Below are 24,117 nucleotides of genomic sequence, written 5' to 3'. Positions count from 1 at the left end.
CCTGTTGGATTGAATCCTTGATAGCGTCTACCGCGAAACATAAAGCTCTAGGTAGGTCGGCCAAGTCCTGAGCCTGTTGAGCCGGGAGGTCCTTTAGGGCCTGCTTGGCCTGGTCTTTTAAAGCCTGGCAGACGCCAATGGCAGCTACAGCTGGCTGGACCACTGCCCCCGCTGTGGCAAAGGATGCCTTCAGTAAGGTCTCAAGCCTTTTATCCACAGGATCTTTGAACATGTGAATATTGTCCACTGGACACGTTAAAGCTTTATTGACACATGATATGGCTGCGTCAACAGTGGGGACAGCCCATTTTTTTGAAAACTCCTCCTCTAAAGGGTACATAACTGCGAACCTTTTAGGAGGCAAAAAAATCCTGTCTGGCTTAACCCAGTCCTGAAATATCAGGTCCTTTAACAAAGGATGGACCGGGAACACCAGGTTGGCTTGGGGCGCTTTTAGGGAGCCCAATGAGGAAACAGCGGAAGCCAGAGGCTGAGGCAAAGGCATTTTAAAGGCTGACCGCACCATATCCGTTAAGGACTGAACCCACAATTTTTCTGCGTGAGAAGCTGAAAAAGGTTCTTCTATAGTAGAATCCTCAGAACCTAAATGGTCCAGGTGATCCTCAGGCTGGTCTCCTGTATCTTCCAATTCCTCAGTGGAAAGGACATCTTCCTCAGGAGATTCAAACCTGGGAGACGGGGATCTAGCCCGCTTCTTCCCGGATAAAGAGGCCGTAATAAGAGCGGCCATCCTTTTTTCAAATCCACCCAAGGTGGAGGCCAACATCTCTTCCGTGACATAGGAAGGAGTTGGTTGAATAGGGCCCGCCATAGCACCTAGCAACCCCGATGGCTCACCCAGGGCAGCAACCTCCGGATCCTCCGGGGAGGTAGGGGCAGGTGGATTCTGGGAAATATCCTCCGAGCCCGATGGGGAACCCTTCGGCTTTTTAACACCTTTAGCATTTTTAGCGTTCCCTGCACCCTTAGGAGCCATAATAAACAAATCTGAGATACTCCGCTAATATACAACTAACTGTAATAGCTGGAGGAAAACACACATTTACATAAATGAGGAAAAAATTAGGCTAGGGTAATGTTAAACAGAAACTAAACTTCCCCAAACCTAACAAGAGAAAACAATATTGAGCCCCAAGGGCTTAATCACATCCTAATATTGCTTCCCTTAATGCTGGGCTAGGAGAGTACCTAATAATAAAAGTACTCTGACTGCTACTTAGTACACCGGCTTTCCAGAGAAAATATGAGCTTAAACAGCTCTTTAGCAAGGTGTGTACAAAAAAACGGCCACTAGGTGTCACTGTGTCAGCATAACATAGGCAAACCTATCCTGCTCAGCTCAGCATCGCTGCTCCGTGTCCCTTCACAGCCTTCAGCAGACTGACAGGCTAAATAGAGTTTTCCCCTCTGATGTGCAGAGGGGAGGGAACTCCCCGGGCGTCCCCCGCCCCCTCCACGCAGCGTCGGCGCCTATAACAGTGCGCGCGCGCGCTCCCGACGCCGCTCTGCAGGAAGCAGGAAGCCATGTGGGGAGAGGAGCCCAGGAGCTGCTGGAAGCACACACAGACATCAGGAAGTAAGTATTTTACCTGACATGCTCCCCTTTTACATCTCATGGAGCAAAAAACACCTTGTAGCAGCAGCGGCAGTCTATTAGCCCAGCCAGAGGAACAGTATACCTGGGTGTTTGAGCCATCCAGTCATGCAGACTTTGTGGTTTCTCTTTAGCCCATGCACAGAGGCATAAAAAGGCTTTCCCCCCAGAGTCCCCCTGTGGGGAGCCCACTGACAAACCAAGTTCCGTAGGCCCCCCGCTTACCTTTCCACGCCGCAGGGTATTGCTCATGCAAGAGGCCCAATCTTCCCCCTTCACCGTGGGTATGGTCATAGACCTTCAGGGACCGGGGTCCAAGTCAGGAACACCACACACCTGGACCTATACAGCACTACTGGCAGCAGGTATTCATAGGTTAAAAAACCCAGTCCTGGAACCCAGAGTCCAGCCCTCCAAGGAGAGGCATTATAGGCAAAACCCCATCCACGAATTGGGGCCCGGGTACCGTCCACTTTGGCTATGAAGCACCTTGGACGGATCCGGTCGGCTGGCCCTGGTCCCAAGGACAAACTGCAGGCACAACCTTCAACGTGCACCAACACCTAAGACACTGGCGAAAAAACTGAGGTACTCCCACTATGGGTGGGGGTTATATAGGGAGGGAACTTCCTGTCGGAGAGTGCCAGTGTCCATCACCTGAAGGTACACTATATAACCCATATGTAATGGCTATGCTGCTCTGTGTCCCGTGATGTACGATAAAGAAAAAGTATCGGTACTTGTACTCGGTCTTAAAAAAGTAGTATCGGGACAACCCTAGTAACAATAATTAATAAATATAATTATTACTAGTCATACAACATTAGAATTCTTCTATACCTTGTAGGCGGAACATTCGACCGGAAATGTACGATTCGACGTACAGTATCGCTGCTCCGTCGAATCTTCTTTCAACATTCGACAGACACCATAAATATTCAATGGAAGATTCAACCTTAATTCATTCGAATTTTCGGACAAATGCAATTTCTAACGAAAAACTAAATAAATAAAAACGAATTTCGGGAGTAACAAAAAAAATTTTTTTGGACGAAAACGAAATTCCGAAACAAAATATTTCAGGGTGCACATGTCTAGTGTTTGCTTTTCAAATTGTGGTCATTTTGTGGGTGTTTCCACTGTCCTGGTGATCCAAGACCTCCAAAATGCGATGGGTAGTCAGGAAATTAGATGTGTAATGTATGCACATGGAATGCATGAAGGTGCTTCTTGGATTTTGGGCACCTCCATGTGGTTAGCTGGGAATAAGTCTCACATAGCAAAAAGTGTTTAGGGGTGTAATTTCTTGTATGCCTATAATGTGTGTTAAAAATATCTTAATTTATAACTTTGTGTAAAAAAAATACATTTAAAATTTTCTTTCCTGCATTTTCCAAAAACTTGTGGCAAAAAAAAAAAAATTAAGTCTTCAAAAGACTCACCATGCCCCTTGTCCTTGCATTTCAGGGACTCAAGCGAAATACGACAGATAGTCAGGAACCAGACATGTAACTTATTCTCCTTGAAAGCTGAAAAGTGCTCCTTGGATTTTGGGAAGTGGTGCACCGAAATAAAAATTTTGGACCGAAACCAAAAATTCAGGATATACTTGGCCGAAAACCGAAATGGACAGTTTTAAAAATAAAATCAAAATGTACGTTTAATTAATGTGGCTGGAGTTTTTCTGCATTGTTTTTGCATTGCAAGTATTGCAAGTCAATAGGGGGCATTTTTGTATTGAAGTCAATGGAAAGTGATTTTGCATTGAAGAAGTCAGAAGCAGACGGTTTTTGCATTAAAGACAATGTTTTTTTTTTGCATTGAAGTCAATGGGGGGGGGGGGTGCATTGAAGTCAATGGGGGCGTTTTTTGCATTGAAGCCAGTGGGGGGGGGGGAGTTTTTGCATTGAAGTCAATGGGACACAGCATGCCATTATTGGCACCTTTTCCATTGGCAAAATACCGATAACTATTTTTTTTTTCGATCATTTTCGGCAAATGATATATCGGTGCATCCCTAATCAATGCTATCCCCATACTCAGGAGGCGTAGCAAAATGTTTTTTGGGGTGTAAATCATAAAAATGCCTATGCTGTGGCAGAGAAATAACTTGTTAAAATTACAACTTTGTGAACAAAATTACTTCACTTCTTTTTTTTTTATAAAATTTGTAACAAAAATGTACAACTTAAAAAAAAAAAAAAATCACCATTCCACTTACTATATACCTTGCACTGTCTACGTTACAAAAAAGGGTAATGTGGGGAATATTTGTACTGTCCTGGCATTTAAGGCCTCCAAAAATTAGAGGAAGTCACTACATCAGGACTGTTTGAAATTTCAAAGATATATACCATAGTTTGTAGACCCTATAACTTTCACACAAACTAAATAATGTACACTGATTTGGGTTCATTTTTTTTACCAAAGAAATGTAGCAGAATACATTTGGCCTAGATCTATGAAGAAAAATTATTTGTTAGTAAAACTTTATAACATAAAACTAACAATTTTTTTTTCAAAATATTCAATCTTTTTTCCTTTATATAGCAAACCACCAAAAGTTAATCTTTCTAAAAAAATTCTATAAAATGTATTTGGGTACAATGTTGCATGACTGAATAGCTGTCATTCAAAGTGCGACAGTGCTAAAAACTGAAAAATGGCCTAGCCAGAAAGGGGGTCAAACTGTTCGGTCCTGAAGTGGTTAAAAGTACTGGTAATTGTTATTTAGGACTTGGGTCCATCTCAGTTTGGTGCTCACTTTCAGCAGCAGAAACATGGGAAATGGTTTTATATACAAGAAGAATACTTACTATCACGCATCCTATGCTGCACATATGGCGCCCCTCGGCGCCGTTACGTGTGCGCTGTTTGTCCACACTCTAGGTGTTGGGAGGTGACAGTGCGCCGGTGGGTCAGAGATTGGCTGTCCGATTCACGGGGGTCCTCCTCTCACTTCACGGTGTGACGTTGTTTGTCCTCCCCGCGGTGGCGTACTTAAGGGCATCCCCCATGGGTGGACAGGGCACCCCAGGCTATCTACACATTGGACATCACGATCCTCGTCTCTGCTTGGATTCTTTACTCCCACAAGGTAACACAGTCACATTACTCCCCCTAGCCATTCACTCTCACTACTTCGGTCCTACCTTTGGTCGTCATACCAGCCCTCCCTTCACCCCCACTCACCTTGGTCCCCATCTGGGTCCCTTACCTCTCGCACTTTACCACTATTTTTGCAGCCTCTGCCTTCCCTTTCTCACCCCCCCTCCCTCCACCATCCCCACATCCGTCTCCCTCACTCCTTGGTCTAACACTCTCCCCCTTTCTACAGTAATGCCTGTGGCTCCCTGCCTGCTTGGGTGGTCTCCCACCTCGTCTCCGCGGAGCGGGCTGCCGCCGCTCCTGACTGGGGGTTCCTTTCCTGCCCCAACCAGCTTTCCCATATATTTTACGCTTTTGCCTATAGCAGTATCATTTCAGATACCTCACGTGCTTGCTCCGGATGATTGTCATTTAAGACATGAAACGCGTAGAGCTACCGGATGCCGTATCCTTAGCTATTTACCCATAATCCTCAATTTTACCAATACTAACTCTTCCAGGCTCAGTTAGGCCATAGGCTTCGCAGGCATATCCTGTATTTTAGCATTTTACCAATTCTTTGGTGGTGAACTAGGAAATTTATTGTGATTACATCATGAGTTACCATGTAAGGGCCCTTTCACACGGGCGGACGAACGGACCGTTTATTACAAGTCCGTTTACGGACTTGTAATGTATCCCTATGGGATTGCAGACGTTAGCGGATGATGCATCCGCTAATGTCCGCAACGATCCGCGTCCGCAAAGTTCCACTTTTTCAGACAGAAGAAAACCCTATTTTTCTTCCGTCTGGTGGAATGGATCGTATTCATCTGATTCCCCATAGGGGAGAGCAGAGGAGAGACAGGGCGGTCTCTGCACTGTGTGCGGGGACCGCCCTGTCCGCCGACAGCTCAGCGGGGATTAACAGAGGAATCCCCGCTGAGCCAAACGGGCTAACGGAGCGGATCAATACGGATCCGCTCCGTGTGAAAGAGCCCCAAATTATCGTGCTATTATCATTGTTATCATCATTACCTGCATGTGTATATTATAATCCTTATGCAATGTATGTATATTTGTATCCATTATTGAGATTGCTAATATGTATGTTTACCACTTTGTATTCAATAAAATTTCTTATGTTCATCCTAATACCCCTTTGCTGTCACATGCTTCACACAAAGTCCCGCCTTCCCCTTGCTCAACCCCTCCTTTGCGACTATCAGGACTAAGTTGTGTATTACCTCTGGGATATACCGTATTTTCCGGCGTATAAGACGACTTTTTGGATGCAAAAAAATGCATCCAAAGTCGGGGGTCGTCTTATACGCCGGTGACCGTCTCCATCTGCTGCGGGCATCCATGATTTGAAAGCCGCGCCTTCTCAGACTGTCCTCTGATAGGCGGAACACAAATTTTCCCAGCAGCGCCTCTGTTCTGTGTTCCTCCTATCATGGATGCCTTCTCATCCTCGGACGAGAGGACATCCGTGATAGGCAGAACACAGAACAGAGGCACTGCTGGGAAAATTTGTGTTCCGCCTATCACAGGACAGTCTGAGAAGAAGGCGCGGCTTTCAAATCATGGACGCTCGCAGCAGACGGAGACGGTCACCGGCCTGGAAGCCAGAAGCTGCAAAACGTGAGTGATGGCACAGTGGGGGGGCAAGTGATGGCACAGTGGGGGCAAGTGATGGCACAGTGGGGGCATGTAATGTAATGGCACAGTGGGGCATGTAATGTAATGGCACAGTGGGGCATGTAATGTAATGGCACAGTGAGATTTGAAAAAAGCCTGTTTCTATCAGCGGTTGTTCTGGCTACCCCTCAGCTTCCAGAAAGACTAGAAGGAAGGGGGTAGTCTTATATGGCGAGTATATCCCAAAACCAAAAATTTTCCTGGAAAATTAGGGGGTCGTCTTATACGCCGGCAAATACGGTACATATATTTATGCAGATTGTTTGTATTTTTAAAGGAAGGTTGCTAAATAGATAATCATAGGCATGGATTTTAGGTGTTTTTATACATAGCAGTATTAAACCCCAACACACAAATTTATTAAAATGTGACTAACAATGCTGTTGTCTAAAAGCGTCTGCTTTACTACTTTATGCAGAATGAAGGCAGTGCCTTACTGGCCGGATTACCAAGTGTAAGGGGGGGAAAAAATTTATGCAGTAACCACATCTAATGAATGGTAAGAGCTGCAATATATTACATGTTTGGCATATCCCCCCCCGACAGCAGGCAGCAGTTCCTCTCCCTGTAGCCGCTGTCACATTTTAAAAATCTCACAGATGTGCACGTCATTCATTCACAGAGATCAGGGGAATACATGGATTACAAGCCCCATATCCGCCATCAAGGCAGAGAGCTTGTAGTTCTTAATGAACTACGAGGGCATCGATCAGCACCCTTATAGTTCACGGACACTTCCTGCAGCTTTGCAACTGTCTGCCCATATGGAGGTACTGCCATAAATCTGTCAACAGTATCTGCAGGAGCCTCACATTGCACCCACGATTCACTGATCATGTGTAATGCTATGCAGGCTTCAGTATAAAAAAAAATGCACATTTTGTTTTACCTGCAAAATCATGTGCATTTAATATTGGATTTATTGAATATTTTGCTAAGGGTGAACTTAGACTTTAATGTGCAATTTTGAGAATAAAATACATATACATTTTTTAGCAGTGCAGCTACTGTTCTACAATGAATTTATTTAATTCCAAGTTGGTAGGCAGTGGTGGTTAAGTTCTGTTAAGGCAAATACTTTGAAAATAAGACACATGATTCATAAACCCAAATGATAAAGATTATTTAATATACCTCTTATGTGCTCGGTCACCACTATCAGAGCTGGCCAATGATGAGGTGTCACAGGAATAGGTGTCAATAGTCTCGATGTTCAGTAGCGCAGGATCTTCTGGTATGAAGGTTTCATCCTCATCATCTGTCTGTATAGATTAAATTTGATATTTGGTCAAACAGGTCTATTTGTTTAATACCATAAATTTATATCCCATATTGATAAATGCAGGATAGCTCTAGCCTCTTGTGTATGAATGACCAAAGGATTTTTTATGCAGGTTACTCCATGGCAGTAACTGGGTTGATTGGTTCTATGCCATTTGGCATGACTAGTCCTAGAGCAGGACTAAGTAGGTATATATTAAAGGGGTTGTAAAGGTTCATTTTTTATTTTCTCAATAGGTTCCTTTAAAGCAGAGGTTCACCCTAAAACAATTATATACCATTCCAACCAGCATACTGCCGACATGTATGCTGTTTTTTTTCGCTGTACATACCGTTTTATACTTCTTTTTCTTTTCTGGCTCCTGCGGGGAATAGGCGTTCCTATAAAGAGGCGTAGATGATTGACGTGCAGCTAAGGCGCGTCACGTGTTCTGAAAATAGCCTGACTGGGACTCGGCTCTATACGGCGCCTGCGCACAGATTAGGAGCTGACTGCGCAGGCGTCGTATATAGCCGAGTCCCAGTCCGGCTATTTTCGGAACGCGTGACGTGCCTGAGCCGCATGTCAATCATCTACGCCTCTTCATAGGAATGCCTATTCCCCGCGGGAGTCTGAAAAGATAAAAGAAGTATAAAACGGTATGTACAGCGAAAAAAATAAATAAAAAAAAACACACAGCATACTGTACATGTCGGCAGTATGCTGGATGGAATGGTACATAATTGTTTTAGGGTGAACCTCCGCTTTAAGCTAGTGCATTGTTGGTTCACTTACTATTTCCTTTGATTCCCTTTTTTTTTTTTCTTTTGTCTGAATTGCTCACTTCCCGTTTCTTCTCAGTAAGCTTGCCTCCATGTTTTGGCTGGGGGTTAGTCAGCCAGAACAGCTTACTGAGGAGGAACAGGAAGTGAGAAATTCAGACAAAGAAAACAAAGAAAAAAAACATTTAGAAGGGAAATTGAAGGAAAAGGTAAGTGAACCAACAATGCACTAGCTAAAAGGAACCTATTTAGAAAAGAAAAAAGCGAACCTTTACAACCCCTTCAAAAAGGACTTAAAAACATTGAAAACCTTGCACCAAAAACAAACAATACCTAAGAAGCTGCTCTAATAAATAAACAATACCTAAGAAGCTGCTCCCCAAGAAAAGTAGTCAAACTCCTGTGCAATATGATTTTGGGAGGATAGGGGGCACTTAGTGCAACAATTTTTTTTAAATAAATAATTTAAACTTTAAACAATGTGAACCAAAAATAAACAATATTAAATATATATCTATCTTAAGAGTCCATTAATCTTCAGTGAAAATGTTTGCAATCAAAAGTCCTTCACCACACAAAGTAAATCCAAATGACACCCGAAGTGCTCAAATGAAATGCTTGCTCAACATATAACCATGACCTCTTTAACTGTAGTAAGTAGTATGGGGAAAACATTCAATCCTCTATGCCATGGTCTCCGCTCCACCTCAATGCCCAGGATAAAAGACAAAGGGAGAACCAATAGCAAAATAAAGTATTATATTTAAAACGATCAGTAATTACTTATATATCAATCAGTGACTCATTTGGAGCAAAACGTACGCACTACAACCAACTATCTGAAAGCATTAGGTTGGATTCTCAACCTAGAGAAATCTTCCTTAATACCGCTAAAAAGACTGAAGTACTTGGGTCTGATCATAGACACAGCCCAGGAAAAAGTGACCTTGCCTCAAGCAAAGATCAACTCCATAAGAGAACTGGTGCGGAGGGGCAGGTCAAACGGCAATCCCTCTATTCACCTCTGCATGTGGTTACTAGGAACCATGGTGGCTTCATTCGAAGCAGTTCCTTATGCCCAGTTCCATTACAAAACAGACTCACTTAGTGGTTACTAACCCAGAATCTGCTGAAAGGAAAATCCTTCAGACCAGTTATCTGGAAAGTGGCAACAATGGATGCCAGCCTCTCAGGCTGGGGAGCAGTACTAGAAGGGACAACTGTCCAAGAACAATGGTCAAGAACCGAAAGAAGCTTGCCCATCAATATCCTAGAGATTCGAGCAGTACGTCTGGCTATAAAGGCCTGGACTTCCAGGCTACAGAATTGCCCTGTCAGGATTCAATCCGACAATGCCACAGCTGTGGCCTATATCAATCACCAAGGGGGCACCAAGAGTCTCTCAGCACAGAGAGAGGTGAACCATATTCTAACATGGGCAGAAAGGAATGTTCCTTGCCTTTTTGCAATCTTCATTCCGGGAGTAGAGAATTGGCAGGCGGACTACTTAAGTCACCAGCAGTTATTCCCAGGGGAATGGTCGCTTCACCCCGACATATTTCGGGCTGTTTGCCAAAGATGGGGGACTCTGGATGTAGATCTCCTAGCATCCAGATTCAACACGAAGTTGGTCAACTTTGTGGACAGAACAAGGGATCCACTCGGAATGGATGGTGACCCCATGGGATCAGTTCTCACTGATATATGCATGTCCCCCCATCCAGTTGCTGCCTCGACTTCTTTGTAAAATCAAGCTGGAAAGGAAGCCAAAAATTCTGGTGGCACCAGCATGGCCCAGAAGGTCATGGTATGCAGAAATCATAAAGATGGCAGTGGAAGGCCCATGGTCCCTCCCACTACGGCCAGATCTGCTCTCTCAGGGACCGATATTCCATCCTTCCTTATGGGCTCTAAATTTAACGGCTTGGCTATTAAAACCCACATTCTAAAGAAACATGGGCTTTCCGGGTCAGTTATCTCCACCCTGATCAATGCCAGAAAACCAGCTTCCAAAACTATTATAGAGTCTGGAAGGCCTATGTTTCCTGGTGTGAATCCAAGGGTTGGGACCCTTGGAGATATATCATAGGCAGAATTCTTGCCTTTCTACATTTAGGGGTAGAGATGAAGTTGGCCTTAAGTACTAATAAAGGCCAAGTTTTAGCTTTATCGGTCTTATTTCAAAGAACACTTGCTACTCATTCTTTAGTCCGAGGCTTTATACAAGGGCTAACGTGGTTTTATCCGCCCGTCAAACCTCCCTTGAATCCTTGGGACTTTGTGTTACAAAAACAGCCATTTGAACGAATTCAACATATTCCTCTAGTCCTGCTGACAAGGAAGTTGGTATTTTTGGTTGCTATATCCTCAGCAAGGAGGGTTTCAGAGTTGGCTGCTCATTCTTGTAAAGTGCCATATTAAATTTTTCATGAGGACAGAGTGGTGCTACGCACTCATCCAGGCTTTTTGCCAAAAGTAATTTCAGGTTTTCATCTGAATCAAGATATTGTCCTGCCATTGTTTTTTCCAAAACCATGTTCCAGAGAAGAAAGGTCACTACATTGTCTTGATGTGGTGAGAATAGTGAAAATGTATTTAAAGAAAACTGCTCAGATTCGTAAGACTGATGTCTTATTTATTCTGCCGGAGGGTCCTAAGAAGGGACAGGCAGCATCGAAATGCACTGACGCTAAGTGGATTCGGCAAGTAATAATTCAAACTTATGTTTTAAGGGGCAAGATTACCCCGTTTCAAGTTAAGGCGCATTCTACCAGGTCAGTTAGTGCTTCTTGGGCAGTGCGTCATCAGGCCTCCATGGCTCAGATCTGTAAGGCCGCAACTTGGTCTTCAGTGCATACATTCACCAAATTTTATCAGGTGGATGTAAGAAGGTATGAGGATATCGCCTTCGGGCACAGTGTGCTGCAAGCAGCAATATAGATCCTCAAGTCTGGGTGTACCCTGCGGGTTGTTTCTCCCACCCCTCAAGTAGCATTGCTATGGGACGTCCCATTAAGTAAATACTTAAGGCTCTGTGTCCCATGATGTACGATAAAGAAAATAGGATTTTTATTACAGCTTACCTGTAAAATCCTTTTCTTGGAGTACATCATGGGACACAGAGGTCCCTCCCCTCTTTTGGGATTTAGACATATTGCTTTCTACAAAAACTGATGTGCTTCTGGTAGGAGGAGGGGTTATATAGGGAGTAAACTTCCTTAATTAGGGTTTAACAGTGTCAACACCTGAAGGGGCCTATTACCCATTAAGTAAATACTTAAGGCTCTGTGTCCCATGATGTACTCCAAGAAAATGATTTTACAGGTAAGCTGTAATAAAAATCCAATTTTCCCAGCACTAGGATAACCTGCAAGAAATGTTGGTAGGGAGCCGCACACCGCCACGCTCATGTCAGAAGGTCAGCGTGCGTTCCACTCCCCTGTGAGACAAAGCCAGAAGATTGGACCCAAAAGTGACATGACCGGAAGGCGCCTTGACGTAGGTTTCGTAATTGCTACGCCTACGTCATCAGGAAGTGTGATCTGATGACGTAGCAATTACAATTAAATAAAATACAGTATTGCACTATTGGTTCACCCTTTGTCTTTTATCCAAGGCATTGAGGTGGAGAGCAGACCATAGCATAGAATGTTTTCCCCAGTCTACTTACTACAGGATATCTCCATAAAACACTTCCAGGCATTCTTTTTAGTTAAATAAGTCATGGTTATATTGTGAGCAGGCAATTCATTTGAGCACTTTGGCTGTTATTTGGATTTACTTTGAGTGGTGAAAGACTTTTCATTGCAAAGTGACTCTTAAGATTTATATATATTAATATTGTTTATTTTTGGTTCCCATTGTGCCATGTACATGGTCGTAAAGTTTAAATTGTTTATTGAGTATTCGTTGCACTAAGCACCCCCTATCCTCACAAAATCATATATTAAAAAGTACCAGACAGCAGGCAAGTATGTTGCTGGGCAAAAATGTTCCTTTTGTCACATGATTTTTCACCACTTTTCGTTAGGTACATATCGATCAGGCACCCAAGCTGGGTTGTGCAGTGGTCTGTTGGAGATCAAAGTGATCTTCATAGCATGCTGCAGCTAAAATTTACAGGACTTTAGTTCATGTCCTGCTGGCACAAGAAACTTACCAGAAAAATATTAAAAGGGTAAGCTCATCTTTTGGAGCATGTTACACCTGTATTTAGTGTAATGTTCTCTAGCACGCATCCTTGTGTCCCCCCGATCCCTCTCAGCAATAGCTGCTTGCACCCGCTGGCACTTTTTTAAAAACAGCATGGCTGTGCAGGACTCGCACAACCGTGTTATTCATTCACAATAATCTGTAAAATGAACTGCAAGTACCATCGTCCACCCTAGCAGACAACTTGTAGATCTCCATAAACTGTGAGGGTAGTTAATTGATACTTCCCACAGCTTTCAGAACAGAAAGCACATACTCAGGTATGGGCAGAAAGCTGTAGAAAGTGTCTGCAGGAGCCAGCTATCGCACCCATGATCAATGGATTATGAAATACTCTGCAGGCTTCTGAGAGAAACAATTATAATAAATGCACATTTTCTTTTACCTGCATAAACATGTGAATTTATTTATTCTTTCAAAATGTGAACTTAGTGTTTAACCACTTCAGACCCAGCCCTTCTTGACCAGGCATTTTTTTTGTGATACTGTGTTATTTTAACTGACAATTGCGTGGTCGTGCGACACTGTGCACAAATAAATTGATGTCCTTTTTTCCCCACAAATAGAGCATTCTTTTGGTGGCATTTGATCAATCACCTCTGCGGTTTTTATTTTTTGCACTATAAACAAAAAAAGACCGACAATTTTGAAAAATATATATTCTTTACTCTCTGCTATAAAACATTTCCAATAAAAAAAAAATGACAAAAATCAAATTACTTCATAAATTTAGGTCAATATGTATTTCTGCTACATATTGTTGGTAAAAAAAAAAAATCCCAATAAACGTATATTAATTGGTTTGCGTAAAAGTTATAGCATCTACAAACTATGGGATAGATTAAGGGACGTTTTATTTATTTTTTACTAGTAATGGCAGCGATCAGCGATTTTTGGTGGGACTGCGAAATTTCAGCGGACAAACTGGACACCAAGTGACACTTTTTGGGGACACTGGAACCGAAGGGGTTAACATCAGGGGCAGTCAAAGGGTTAAATGTGTTCCCTATATGCTTTCTAACTATAGGGTGAATGTTTTGACTAAGGGAAAACAGAGATCCATGTTTCTGCTTAGCAGAAATTGGAGATCTCCATTTTCCTTTCTGGCAGAACAGCAGTCTGTCTTGTTTACATAGGCAGACCTCCATTCTGCCTCTCTGTGAACAATCGCCAGGTTCCCGATGGCCATCGCTGCCGCCAGACCCGCTGATTGGCTCCCGCTGTGTCCGAGAGCCAAAGACGAGAATCGTTTACAGGTAGCTATGTTTGCCTTAAAGGGCCATCTTGCCACAGTAAATGTACGTGGGGTGGTCCTTAAGCAGTTCATTTTTAGCATTGAGGCCATGAAGGGGTTAAGACTACAAGGCAACCCTGCATTCTCAAAAGGAGGCCAAAAAACATGGTCCCCATAGCCTCTTCAGTACAGGTTATCTTTTAAGCTAGGCAATAACTCAATAATGTACAGACTTGGCAGGTTTTAATTTTTTTTCCCTAATATACATTTTCTTAAAAGAGAGAGGCCTGGGCCACATTTTCATAAGAACGTGACTCTTCAGGGAAAAAAATTATATGCATCATTTACTATATGCTACAAAAAGTACAAAAAACTCACCTCATTCAAGATGCTCTCCAGTGTTGGTGGAGTGTCAACTTGAGGAATGTCAAACTCTTTATCATCAATCTAAAAGGTGATCTCAGTAAATATTAAGTGATAAGTGGCATGGTAAACAAAAAGAAGAAATACAATTTACAATGTTTTGATATGAGGAAGGGTCCACTATAACACTATAATAACTCATACTTCATGAATTCACCATTATTTTTACACACCAAAAGTAAAAAGAAACTGTGGCTTTCCAGTTGATGATAAAAATGTTCGAATCCAGCATGTGCATGAACAAATTTGGTCCCTCCATGGTCCATAATATGCAACTGGGGTCAGACAATGAACACCACCTTTCAGTCCAAACTGCGTCAAGAGGAAATGGGAGAACAACTCTGAATCTCTCAGGAAGTAAAAGAGGTGCTTACTGCCCCAACACCAGATGGATATTACAAACCTGGGGGAACATTCATGGATTTATGAAGAATACCTCTCATTTCTAACCCATGCTAGAAGTGAGCAGCGTCCAGATCATGTGACAGCAGGAGTATATCACAGCACCCTCCAGCTAACATACAGTATAGATCTCAAGCTGCAAGGAAGCTTGTTGGCAAAAAGGGGAGCTTGCTACTTTGGGGTCACCCTTATTATGGCAAGGCATTTTAAGGTTTCTACCGCTTTCTCAGGCCAGCAGGTGTGCATGAACAACCATAAAATAAAATCACAATGATGCAATAAAACAAGTCATTTAAAAAATATTTTACAAAATATTAATTAAATAGTGGGATAACAATAGCACATATAAAAACACATTTAAAAAAAAAATATATAAACCATAAACAATAAACTCAATGGCAAATGACTGAAATAAAATGCCAGGACACTATATGGAGACAATTTACTATATCTATGAGGATAATATAGAGATTTTGGTTTTCCTACGTCCTTTTTCCTTCTAAGGAAGTGGTGACAGCCCTGCTCACACAGATGGCCCCTAGGAAAGCAGTGCCACCAGTGCCTTCAGAAAAATCTGCATTTTCATTCTGTACATTATGAAACTGATCTCATGTATGTGCAGTATAATAATACTGTGTGATGGGGCCTAACGCAACATCGGTGGGCTGGTACAGGGTACCAGCCAATATATACAGTATATATGGGTAGAGCGATATCTACATAATATTTACCAAATCATGTTTAGATTCCAGCTCCTTGTCTACATCAAGGTACCCTAGGCGGGTTTGGGACCTATTCAGCTCATCTTCAAGATTGGTAAGCGATCCTGTGCCTTCACTGGCAAGTTTCCGTGAGTCCCAGCTCTTGGCACTGAGGTCATCCTCTCCAGGGTCTGACTCCACTGCAAGGCAAAAAATAGGATCCTCTGTTAGCTTAGCTTGTGTAAGCTATTAAATAACAGTAAAAGGGACAAAAATGATATCTACACTTGTATATGTTAAAAGAGAAGTGAGGTAAAAGAAGAAAAACAAAACATCCATACTCACCTAAATGGCTGCAGCTATCGATCCAGTGTGCTGCAGCTGTCCCCTGCCGCCTCTGAGCGATTAAGGACCACCGATCACTAATTTCTAGGGTCTGCTCTTAACACAGAGCAGTGAATGTCAGTTGTTCTAAGAACGTACATTTGATTTTCTAATCTTTAGTGGGGTCAAATTAACCGCAGTGATGAAAGAATTTAAAGAAGCAGAATGGAGATGTTTTTTCGAACAAATTCATTTCTAACAGTGTATGTGGTTTTCATTTGGGAAAGTCTATTAATTCCAAAGCTGCATGTTAAATGTAAGTGACATTTTGAAGTACTTTCGAGAAAAAAAAAAAAAAACTAAAACGAATACAGCCACCTCATCCAATGATTGGCAAGCTGAAATATATTATGTTTTCATCTTGGATTTGATACCACTTTAAGCTACCACTCTAGGGACTCAAAGCTTATATACAAGGCTTTTTTCTTCATGTCTGGCAGCTGAATTTAGTGGTGGAGAAGCTCTGTAAAGCACAGGTTGCAGTAAGGTGCCCATAGTCACAAGCTGGCATTTCCATAACAATCAATAACTGGCATTCCTACTATGTGTGAAAAATCATAAAAGATCAATCTAGGGTTGTGTTTTTAATTGCATGTGAAGGTGACACTTGCCAAATTATTGAAACCTTTTTGGAAACAGAAAACGAGTATTATACACAAAAAGTTTTTACCATGTAAAAGGTTTGTATTGTAGTCAGTGGAGGTGAAGTCAAATTAGATCAAGCACTGAATGGAAAGCCTTTTAGGTTTTCTAATGGAGCAGGGAATTGTTGAGACACCCGTCTGTTCTTTTCTGCCTGTCCCATCTCAGATACACAGTAGGTAATAAGAGCAGATTTCTACTCTCTCCCCTCTTAGACAGTTTTCACCTCAACAGGTTTGTCCACTAGAAGATTTTTCTTTACTTCCTGTTTCTGTGACAACCCAAACAAAAAGGATTTTTGTACTCAAAGTAAAATCCTTTTTTTCTGAGTTCATGGGCAGACACAGCAGCAATCTTGACAATAGGGTATTGGCTTTCTATTAGGAGATTGACTAGGCAGAAACAGCATGTTAAGTGTTAAACACACATCAAAAACTGTACAGTACTGCCCAGGGGGGCGATCCCTCTAGGTACAACCCCTCTCCCTGCATGCAGCAGCTCAGTTCATCAAAAAGCAGTACAAACATATAAAAAGGAGGGGTGGGTGCTGTGTCCGTCCATGAACTCAGAGAAAAGGATTTTACGGTGAGTACAAAAATCCTATTTTCTCTTCTGTTCATGGACGGACACAGCAGCAATCTTGACAATAGGGACGTCCCCAAGCAGTGTAAAAAATGAGGGGTGGGAAAAACAGCATTAAACAAACTTCACCCCAAACAACCAGAGCTCCTCAACGGAGGAGTTGCAACTTTCAAACAGACGCCTGCAAAACTTTGCGGCCGAAGCAAGCATCCGAAGATGCACTCACATCAACCTTGTAAAATTTTGTAAAGGTGTGAACGGACGACCAGGTCGCCGCCTTACACACCTGGGAAACAGACGCTTGATGTCGTAAAGCCCAAGAGGCACCTATTGCTCTGGTCGAATGTGCCCGCCCTTTCAGGGCATAGGCCTGAATCACGATCTGTCTGATCCACCTAGAGATGGTGCCCGACGACCGCCAGACCCATCTTAGGACCAACCACCGAAACAAACAGTAATGCCGCGTACACACCATCACTTTATGTGATGAAAAAAAAACGACACTTTCTGTGAAGTAAAAAATGACGTTTTTGAAACTTCAATTTTCAAAGACGAAGTTGCCTACACACCATCGTTTTTCTCACAATGTTCTTGCAAAGTGAGGTTACGTTCACCACGTTTTACCATTGAAGCTTGCTTCATAAGTAGCTTCTGGGCATGCGTGGATGAAAAAACGTCTTAGAAAACGACGTTTTTTGCTACACACGGTCAATTTCTGTGAAGTAAAAAGTGCACTTTTGAAAAACGACACATAAAATTGAAGCATGCTTCAATTTTTTTTGGTCGTTTTTTACAAGGCATAAAACGACGTTTTCCCCCACACACAGTCAATTAAAGTGACGTTTTTAAAAACGTCATTTTTTTTCATCACATAAAGTGATGGTGTGTACGCGGCATTAGTCCGACCTCCGTGAGAGAGCCGTAGCAGACAAGTACACCCACAGAGCTCAGACAACGTCCAAGGAATGCAACGCAGCCTCTTCGGGATGCGACAGACGAGGACACAAAGATGGAAGCACAATGTCCTCATTGAGGTGAAAAGCCGAAACGACCTTAGGAAGAAAGGACAGCTGCGGACACAGTACCACCTTGTCCTTGTGAAAGATCAAATAGGGAGCCTTGCATGACAAGGCCACCAGCTCAGAAACCTGTCTAAATGATGTAATAGCCACCAAAAAGTTCACCTTTTGGGAGAGAGTCAATAAGGGAATCTCTCTAAGGTTCTCAAACGGCGGTCCTTGAAGTACTGAGAGGACCAGATTCAAGTCCCACGGAGGCAGTGGGGGGTGTCGGAGGGGCCACATGTCGAACCCTCTGCACAAACGTACTCACCAGCGAGTCAGCCGCCAGGGTCATTGAAAAAAGACAGCCAAGGCTGAAATCTTCCCCTTAATTGTTCTTAAGGCAAGTTTTTGGTCTACACCACGCTGTAGAAACATCAGGACCCTGTAAACCAAATATGCACGCAGATGCCACTTCATCTCCTCACACATAGAGATGTAGGCCTTCCAAGTGCGATGGTAAATCTTCCAAAAGGATGACTTCTGTGCCCTTAGCATGGTAGAGATCCCCGAATCTGACAGGCCTTGGTCCCTTAGTACCTGGCTTTCAATAGCCATGCCGTTAAAGCCAGCGACTGTAAAGCAGGATGAAGTATGGGACCTTGCGACAGAAGGTCCTCTCACATGGGCAGACGCCAAGGAACATCTGCCACCAGACGCACTAGGTCGGCGTACCAGGGACGCCAAGGCCAATCTGGAGCAATTAGGATTGTTGAAATCCCTTTGGCCTCCACTCTGCGAAGCAGATGGGGAAAAAGCTTTAGAGGGAAGGCATAAATTAGCCGATTCTGACCCTACGGCGCCACCAATGCATCTGTCGTGTCTGCCCATGGGTCGTTTGACCCGACCATGAACCTCAACACCTTCCGGTTGAGTCACAATGCCAGGAGATCCACGTCTGGCATGCCCCATCTCATATAAAGGAGCTGAAATACCTCCAGGTGCAGTGACCATTCCCCTTGGTCCAGCATCTGGCGACTTAGGTAGTCCGCTTGTTAGTTTTCTATGCCCGGAATGTAAACGGCCGATAGAGCCAGCACGCTTCGTTCTGCCCACCTCAGGATGTTAGCGACCTCTCTCGCCGCAGCCGAGCTTCTTGTTCCTCCTTGATGATTGACATACGTCACCGCCGTGGCATTGTCCGACTGGATCCTGACTGGACGCCCTTGTAGCCTCTGAGCCTATTGGGGACACAGACAGCGATAACAACCTGACAGGTGTTCTAATCCCACTTCACTCCATCCAAAACTAAAAAGCTCTACTTTAAAGATGTGTTGATCTTGCTGTGAGGGAACAAAACTGATAAACAAGGCCCAGTGTATTGTGACAGTGTCAGAACTTTGTAACTTTTCTCTGGCCTTAATGCTGGGTTCACACCTATGCATCCAATTCACATAGCAACAAAATGTGACCAGCTCTCTATGGAGCCGGTTCACACATCTCTGGGGAGGCTGCGGAGCACACTGTACAAAAAGTGCGTCTTTGGCTTTGTTTCAGGGCTGAATGCAGGCCAAGTTTCAGCCCTGATTCATCCCTGAACTGGAGAATGGGGAGGCACAACGTTCCGCAGCCGCTTCCAGTGTGAACTGAGCCTAAAGCCTTCATTCACACATAAGCGTTTTTTTTTTGTGTTTGTTTTGCACAATTCCCAAAGCTTGAAAATGCTGAAGATGAAGAACCCCATTATTTTCAATAGGCCTGTTCAAACCTGAGCACCCTTTCGCTTGTCACCTAATGTGTGAAGATCAAAAAAAATAGTACACAAGCTTCTTTGGGGCAGACCTGTACACTTTGCCCCCATACAAATTAATGGGAGTGCCTAGAAAATGCTCAAAAGACACACAAGTTTTTACAAGTTGTGTACAAGTTGTAAAATGCATACACACAAAGAAAAGTCTTCAAATCACACTCAAAGTGATCGTAAATGTAATTAAATAAATAAATAAATAACAGACATCTCATACTTACCTGCGCTGTGCAATGGTTTTACCAACAGGGGGGGTTATTTACTAAAGGCAAATCCACTTTGCACTACAAGTGCAAACTACAAGTGCAAATTGCTTTTGAAATTGCACTTGGCAGTGCAGTCGCTGCAGATCTGAGAGGGACATGCAAGGAAAATAAAAAACAGCATTTTAGCTTGCACATGATTGGATAAAAAAAAATCAGCAGAGCTTCTCCTCATTTCAGATCTACCCCTCAGGATTTACAGCGATTGCACTTCCAAGTGCACTTTCTATGCAATTTGCACTTGTAGTGCAAAGTGAATTTGCCTTTTCGTAAAGAAAACCATAAAGACTGCATTATATCATTTCAAATCATTATATGCATTCATATGTCTTCAGAACTGTTCATGCAGGTCATTGTCAGTGTGACTGAGGCCTTATCTTGAGTAAAATTCAGTGACGCTTAAGGTGTTACCAATGTCGTAAAAAAGTCAGAATGATGAAATACAGTACATGACTTCCTCTTGTTTTGCAACTCTAGTCTTAGGCTGGAATCACACTAGTGTGAATTGAATGTGGATTCCCAACATCCAATTCACAATAGCAGGAGATCAGGACCGGTTCTCTATGGAGCCGGTTAACATATCTCTGCAGTGGCTTTGGTGCGATTTGCACAAGAACGCTGTGCGTTTTTTGGTCCGTTTCCGGTCCGAATTCAGCCACATAAAAAAAAAAAAATCGGGCTGACATCGGACCCGAAACAGTGAACAAGGACGCACCGGCCTCCTGCTGTGAGCCGCTCCGTGCTCATATGTGAACCCAGCCTTATAGTAAAACAGTCTCGGTACTTGGTAAGAAGTGACATACATATAAAAAATACATTTTATTACATAAAATTGTTAAACAAGGAATAAATGATTAAAGTTGAAAAAACAGAACCTCAGGGATACCCCCGGGCAATATCTGTTATTACAAACATATAGACTGGTCTATGCCTTGACTAGTTTCGTGGTAGAACCGCTTCCTCAAGAGGACCAATCTATAAAGCAAACAATACAATTAATATTAAACAAACATAATAATTCAACAATAGCCATAATAATACAATAGAAAGGGATAATACAGAAAGAAATAGCTTACCCACTATTTGGGTGGTCATGTGCGGCGTCAGGCCGCCTAGGTAAAAATAGCCCCCCTGCGACGGACAAGGGGGATAATGCGGAAATCTCTAGATGGAGGCATAAAATAGGTAAAAAGTCAAGTAAAGAGCAGCATAAAAGAGGAGTGGGACACCCGTGGAGGAAGGAAAAGAAGGGAGGAGGGGGAAAAAGGGGAGGAAGGAATGATAAGGGGGGGGGGACCAGGGAAAGGAAAGGGGGAGACAGGACGGAAAGGGAGGGCAGGCTATTTTACCTGGGCGGCCTGACGCCGCACATGACCACCCAAATAGTGGGTAAGCTATTTCTTTCTGTATTATCCCTTTCTATTGTATTATTATGGCTAGTGTTGAATTATTATGTTTGTTGAATATTAATTGTATTGTTTGCTTTATAGATTGGTCCTCTTGAGGAAGCAGTTCTACCACGAAACTAGTCAAGGCATAGACCAGTCTATATGTTTGTAATAACAGATATTGCCCGGGGGTATCCCTGAGGTTCTGTTTTTTCAACTTTAATCATTTATTCCTTGTTTAACAATTTTATGTAATAAAATGTATTTTTTATATGTATGTCACTTCTTACCAAGTACCGAGATAATCCACTAATCCTTTTGGGGGGAGGGAATGTTGGAGGATCAGCATTGGCCACTGTCCCTTGTCCCCACCCTTTTTCGTCTGTGTGCATGAACACATAGGATAACATTGAATGCGTTCAGGGGCAGTTAAAAAAGTGTCCAACTGCCTGCGTTTAACAGCGTCTTCTGTGCATGGGGCCTTATGGGGGCGCAGACAGCTACAAAACCCCGACAGGTGTTCTAAACCCTCTTCACTCTGTTCAAAACGAAAATAAAACGTTTGCACAAAAAAATAATGAATATTCAAAATACCTCTAAAACACAAATCACTCTGAGCAATTTCTGAATTATTAAAAAGACTAAGCACATTAAAGGGGTTGTAAAGGTTTGTTTTTTATTTTCTAAATTGGTTCCTTTAAGCTAGTGCATTGTTGGTTCACTTACCCTTTCCTTAAATTTCCCTTCTAAATGTTTTTTTTCTTTGTCTGAATTTCTCACTTCCTGTTCCTCCTCAGTAAGCTGTTCTGGCTGACTAACCCCCAGCCAGATGATGAAGGGAAGCTTACTGAGGAGAAACAGGAAGAGAGAAATTCAGACAAAGAAAAAAAACATTTAGAAGGGAAATGGAAGGAAAAGGTTAGTGAACCAACAATGCACTAGCTTAAAGGAACATATTTAGAAAATAAAAAACAAACCTTTTGCACCTCTTTAAGGTTGTCAGCGGATCTACAAATTCAGCAGTGCCTAAAGCTTTGTACACACAGTTTGATTTCAGGGATTGTCTGTTGACAGACTGTTTGAAATTCTTCCTGTTGGTACGCTCCTTTTGACAATTGTTGTCCAATTTTCCGACAAGTGTTGGGATGACAGGCTAGTAAATTTTTGTCAAACGACAGTGTCACGTCAGATTGTTGGATGGTCAGTACATAAATCTGTCACACAAAAGTCGAAAGTACAAACACGCATGCTCAAAATCAATACTCACCAAACACGAAATTAGCAGACGGGGCCCAAAGGGTGGCGCTCAAGAGCTGAAATTGCTCGTAGTACTTCACTGCAATTGTGTACCGTTAGTATGCAAGACAAGATCCTGGCAAACGGCCTTTTGACAAAAATCAGACGCTAGGTCGTCCAACAATCAGACGGTGTGTACGAAGCTTAAAGCGGATGTGCCACGGGGAAAAAATATTAAAAGCCAGCAGCTACAAATACTGCAGCTGCTGACTTTTAATATTAGGACACTTACCTGTCCTGGAGTCCAGCGCTGATCGCAGCAGAGGACGAACGATCGCTCGTCACCCTGCTGCTCCCCCCTCCATCCACGCTGAGGGAACCAGGAAGTGAAGCGCTGCGGCTTCACTGCCCGGTTCCCTACGGCGCATGCGCGAGTCGCGCTGCGCCCACCGATTGGCTCACACGCTGTGTGCTGGGAGCCGAGTGTTCCCAGCACACAACGGGCGACAGACGGGAAGTCAGAAAAAACCCGTCTTTCGCCCGTAGCGTGTGGCCGGAAGTGGGTGCAAATACCTGTCTGTAGACAGGTGTCTGCACCCCCCTCCCCCCTGAAAGGTGTCAAATGTGACACCGGAAGGGGGGAGGGTTCCGATCAGCGGGACTCCACTTTAGGGTGGAGAACCGCTTTAAGAATAGAGAGCAACTGAGCATGTGCGGGGTGAGACAGTGTAATACTGGATTTTAAAAGACACTTATTGTTAATGTTTTACATACCTATACCTGCAAAAGGGGCCAGCCTGAAGACATCTAGCAAGTCATCACTGTAAGCTTTGACAATAAACCTGGAAGCTGATTGGTTACTATGCACAGTGACAGCTGCACCAGTTTTAGTACATCTCCTCCTGGGTGCCCACTCTCCTCTATTCCAGTGTATGGCTTTGTAGTATAGAGAACCTTCAGACTGACATATTTATACATAATGACACATTTATAAAGACAATGACTGAATACAGAGGCTCCCCCAATCATCCATAGCCCCCCTCCATGTACTATGTACACAGGTGACACATGCACACCGCTAACACTGGATGTCACTCACTCTTGACGGGTCCAAGGGGTCTTCCTCCTTACTGGGGAACTGAGCTAGCTGCCAACCCCATTGCCGCGCCTGCGCACTCCAGGAAACATGACTTCCTCTTCCTGCATCCCAGCCGTGCGTTCCACGGATACTTCCGGGAGGGTGGTGTCATATCACATGACCATGGAAGTAACCTTATAGTCTTATTAACTTACCAGATATGATTTAATATCTAGTGTAGAACCATACCTCATTCATTCTGTATAGGTAACATATAAGCTGGTATTAAATTGGACGTTTTATGCATGTTATAGAATT

At 43.2% G+C, this 24,117-nt stretch overlaps 1 protein-coding gene across 6 annotated transcripts in view; it reads right to left on the bottom strand.

The window, feature by feature from the left end:
* The window catches only part of VPS8 (VPS8 subunit of CORVET complex), a 296,490-nt gene extending 272,561 nt beyond the window's left edge, over positions 1-23,929 (bottom strand). For all 6 annotated transcript variants that reach the window (XM_040357376.1, XM_040357379.1, XM_040357377.1 and 3 more), the window contains exons 1-4: positions 23,821-23,929; positions 15,449-15,618; positions 14,271-14,339; positions 7,538-7,665 (exon numbers count right to left, since the gene is read on the bottom strand). In XM_040357376.1, the coding sequence (XP_040213310.1) occupies positions 7,538-7,665; positions 14,271-14,339; positions 15,449-15,618; position 23,821 (368 nt within the window). In that variant the 5' untranslated portion in view covers positions 23,822-23,929. The remainder of the gene's footprint in view (positions 1-7,537; positions 7,666-14,270; positions 14,340-15,448; positions 15,619-23,820) is intronic.
* Positions 23,930-24,117: the final 188 nt, after the last annotated feature.

The sequence above is a fragment of the Rana temporaria genome, chromosome 6, assembly GCF_905171775.1.
Source record: "Rana temporaria chromosome 6, aRanTem1.1, whole genome shotgun sequence".
In the NCBI taxonomy this organism is placed as follows: domain Eukaryota; kingdom Metazoa; phylum Chordata; class Amphibia; order Anura; family Ranidae; genus Rana; species Rana temporaria.
The sequence above is the reverse complement of the archived record's forward strand: the minus strand, read 5'-3'. Positions and strand labels throughout refer to the sequence as shown.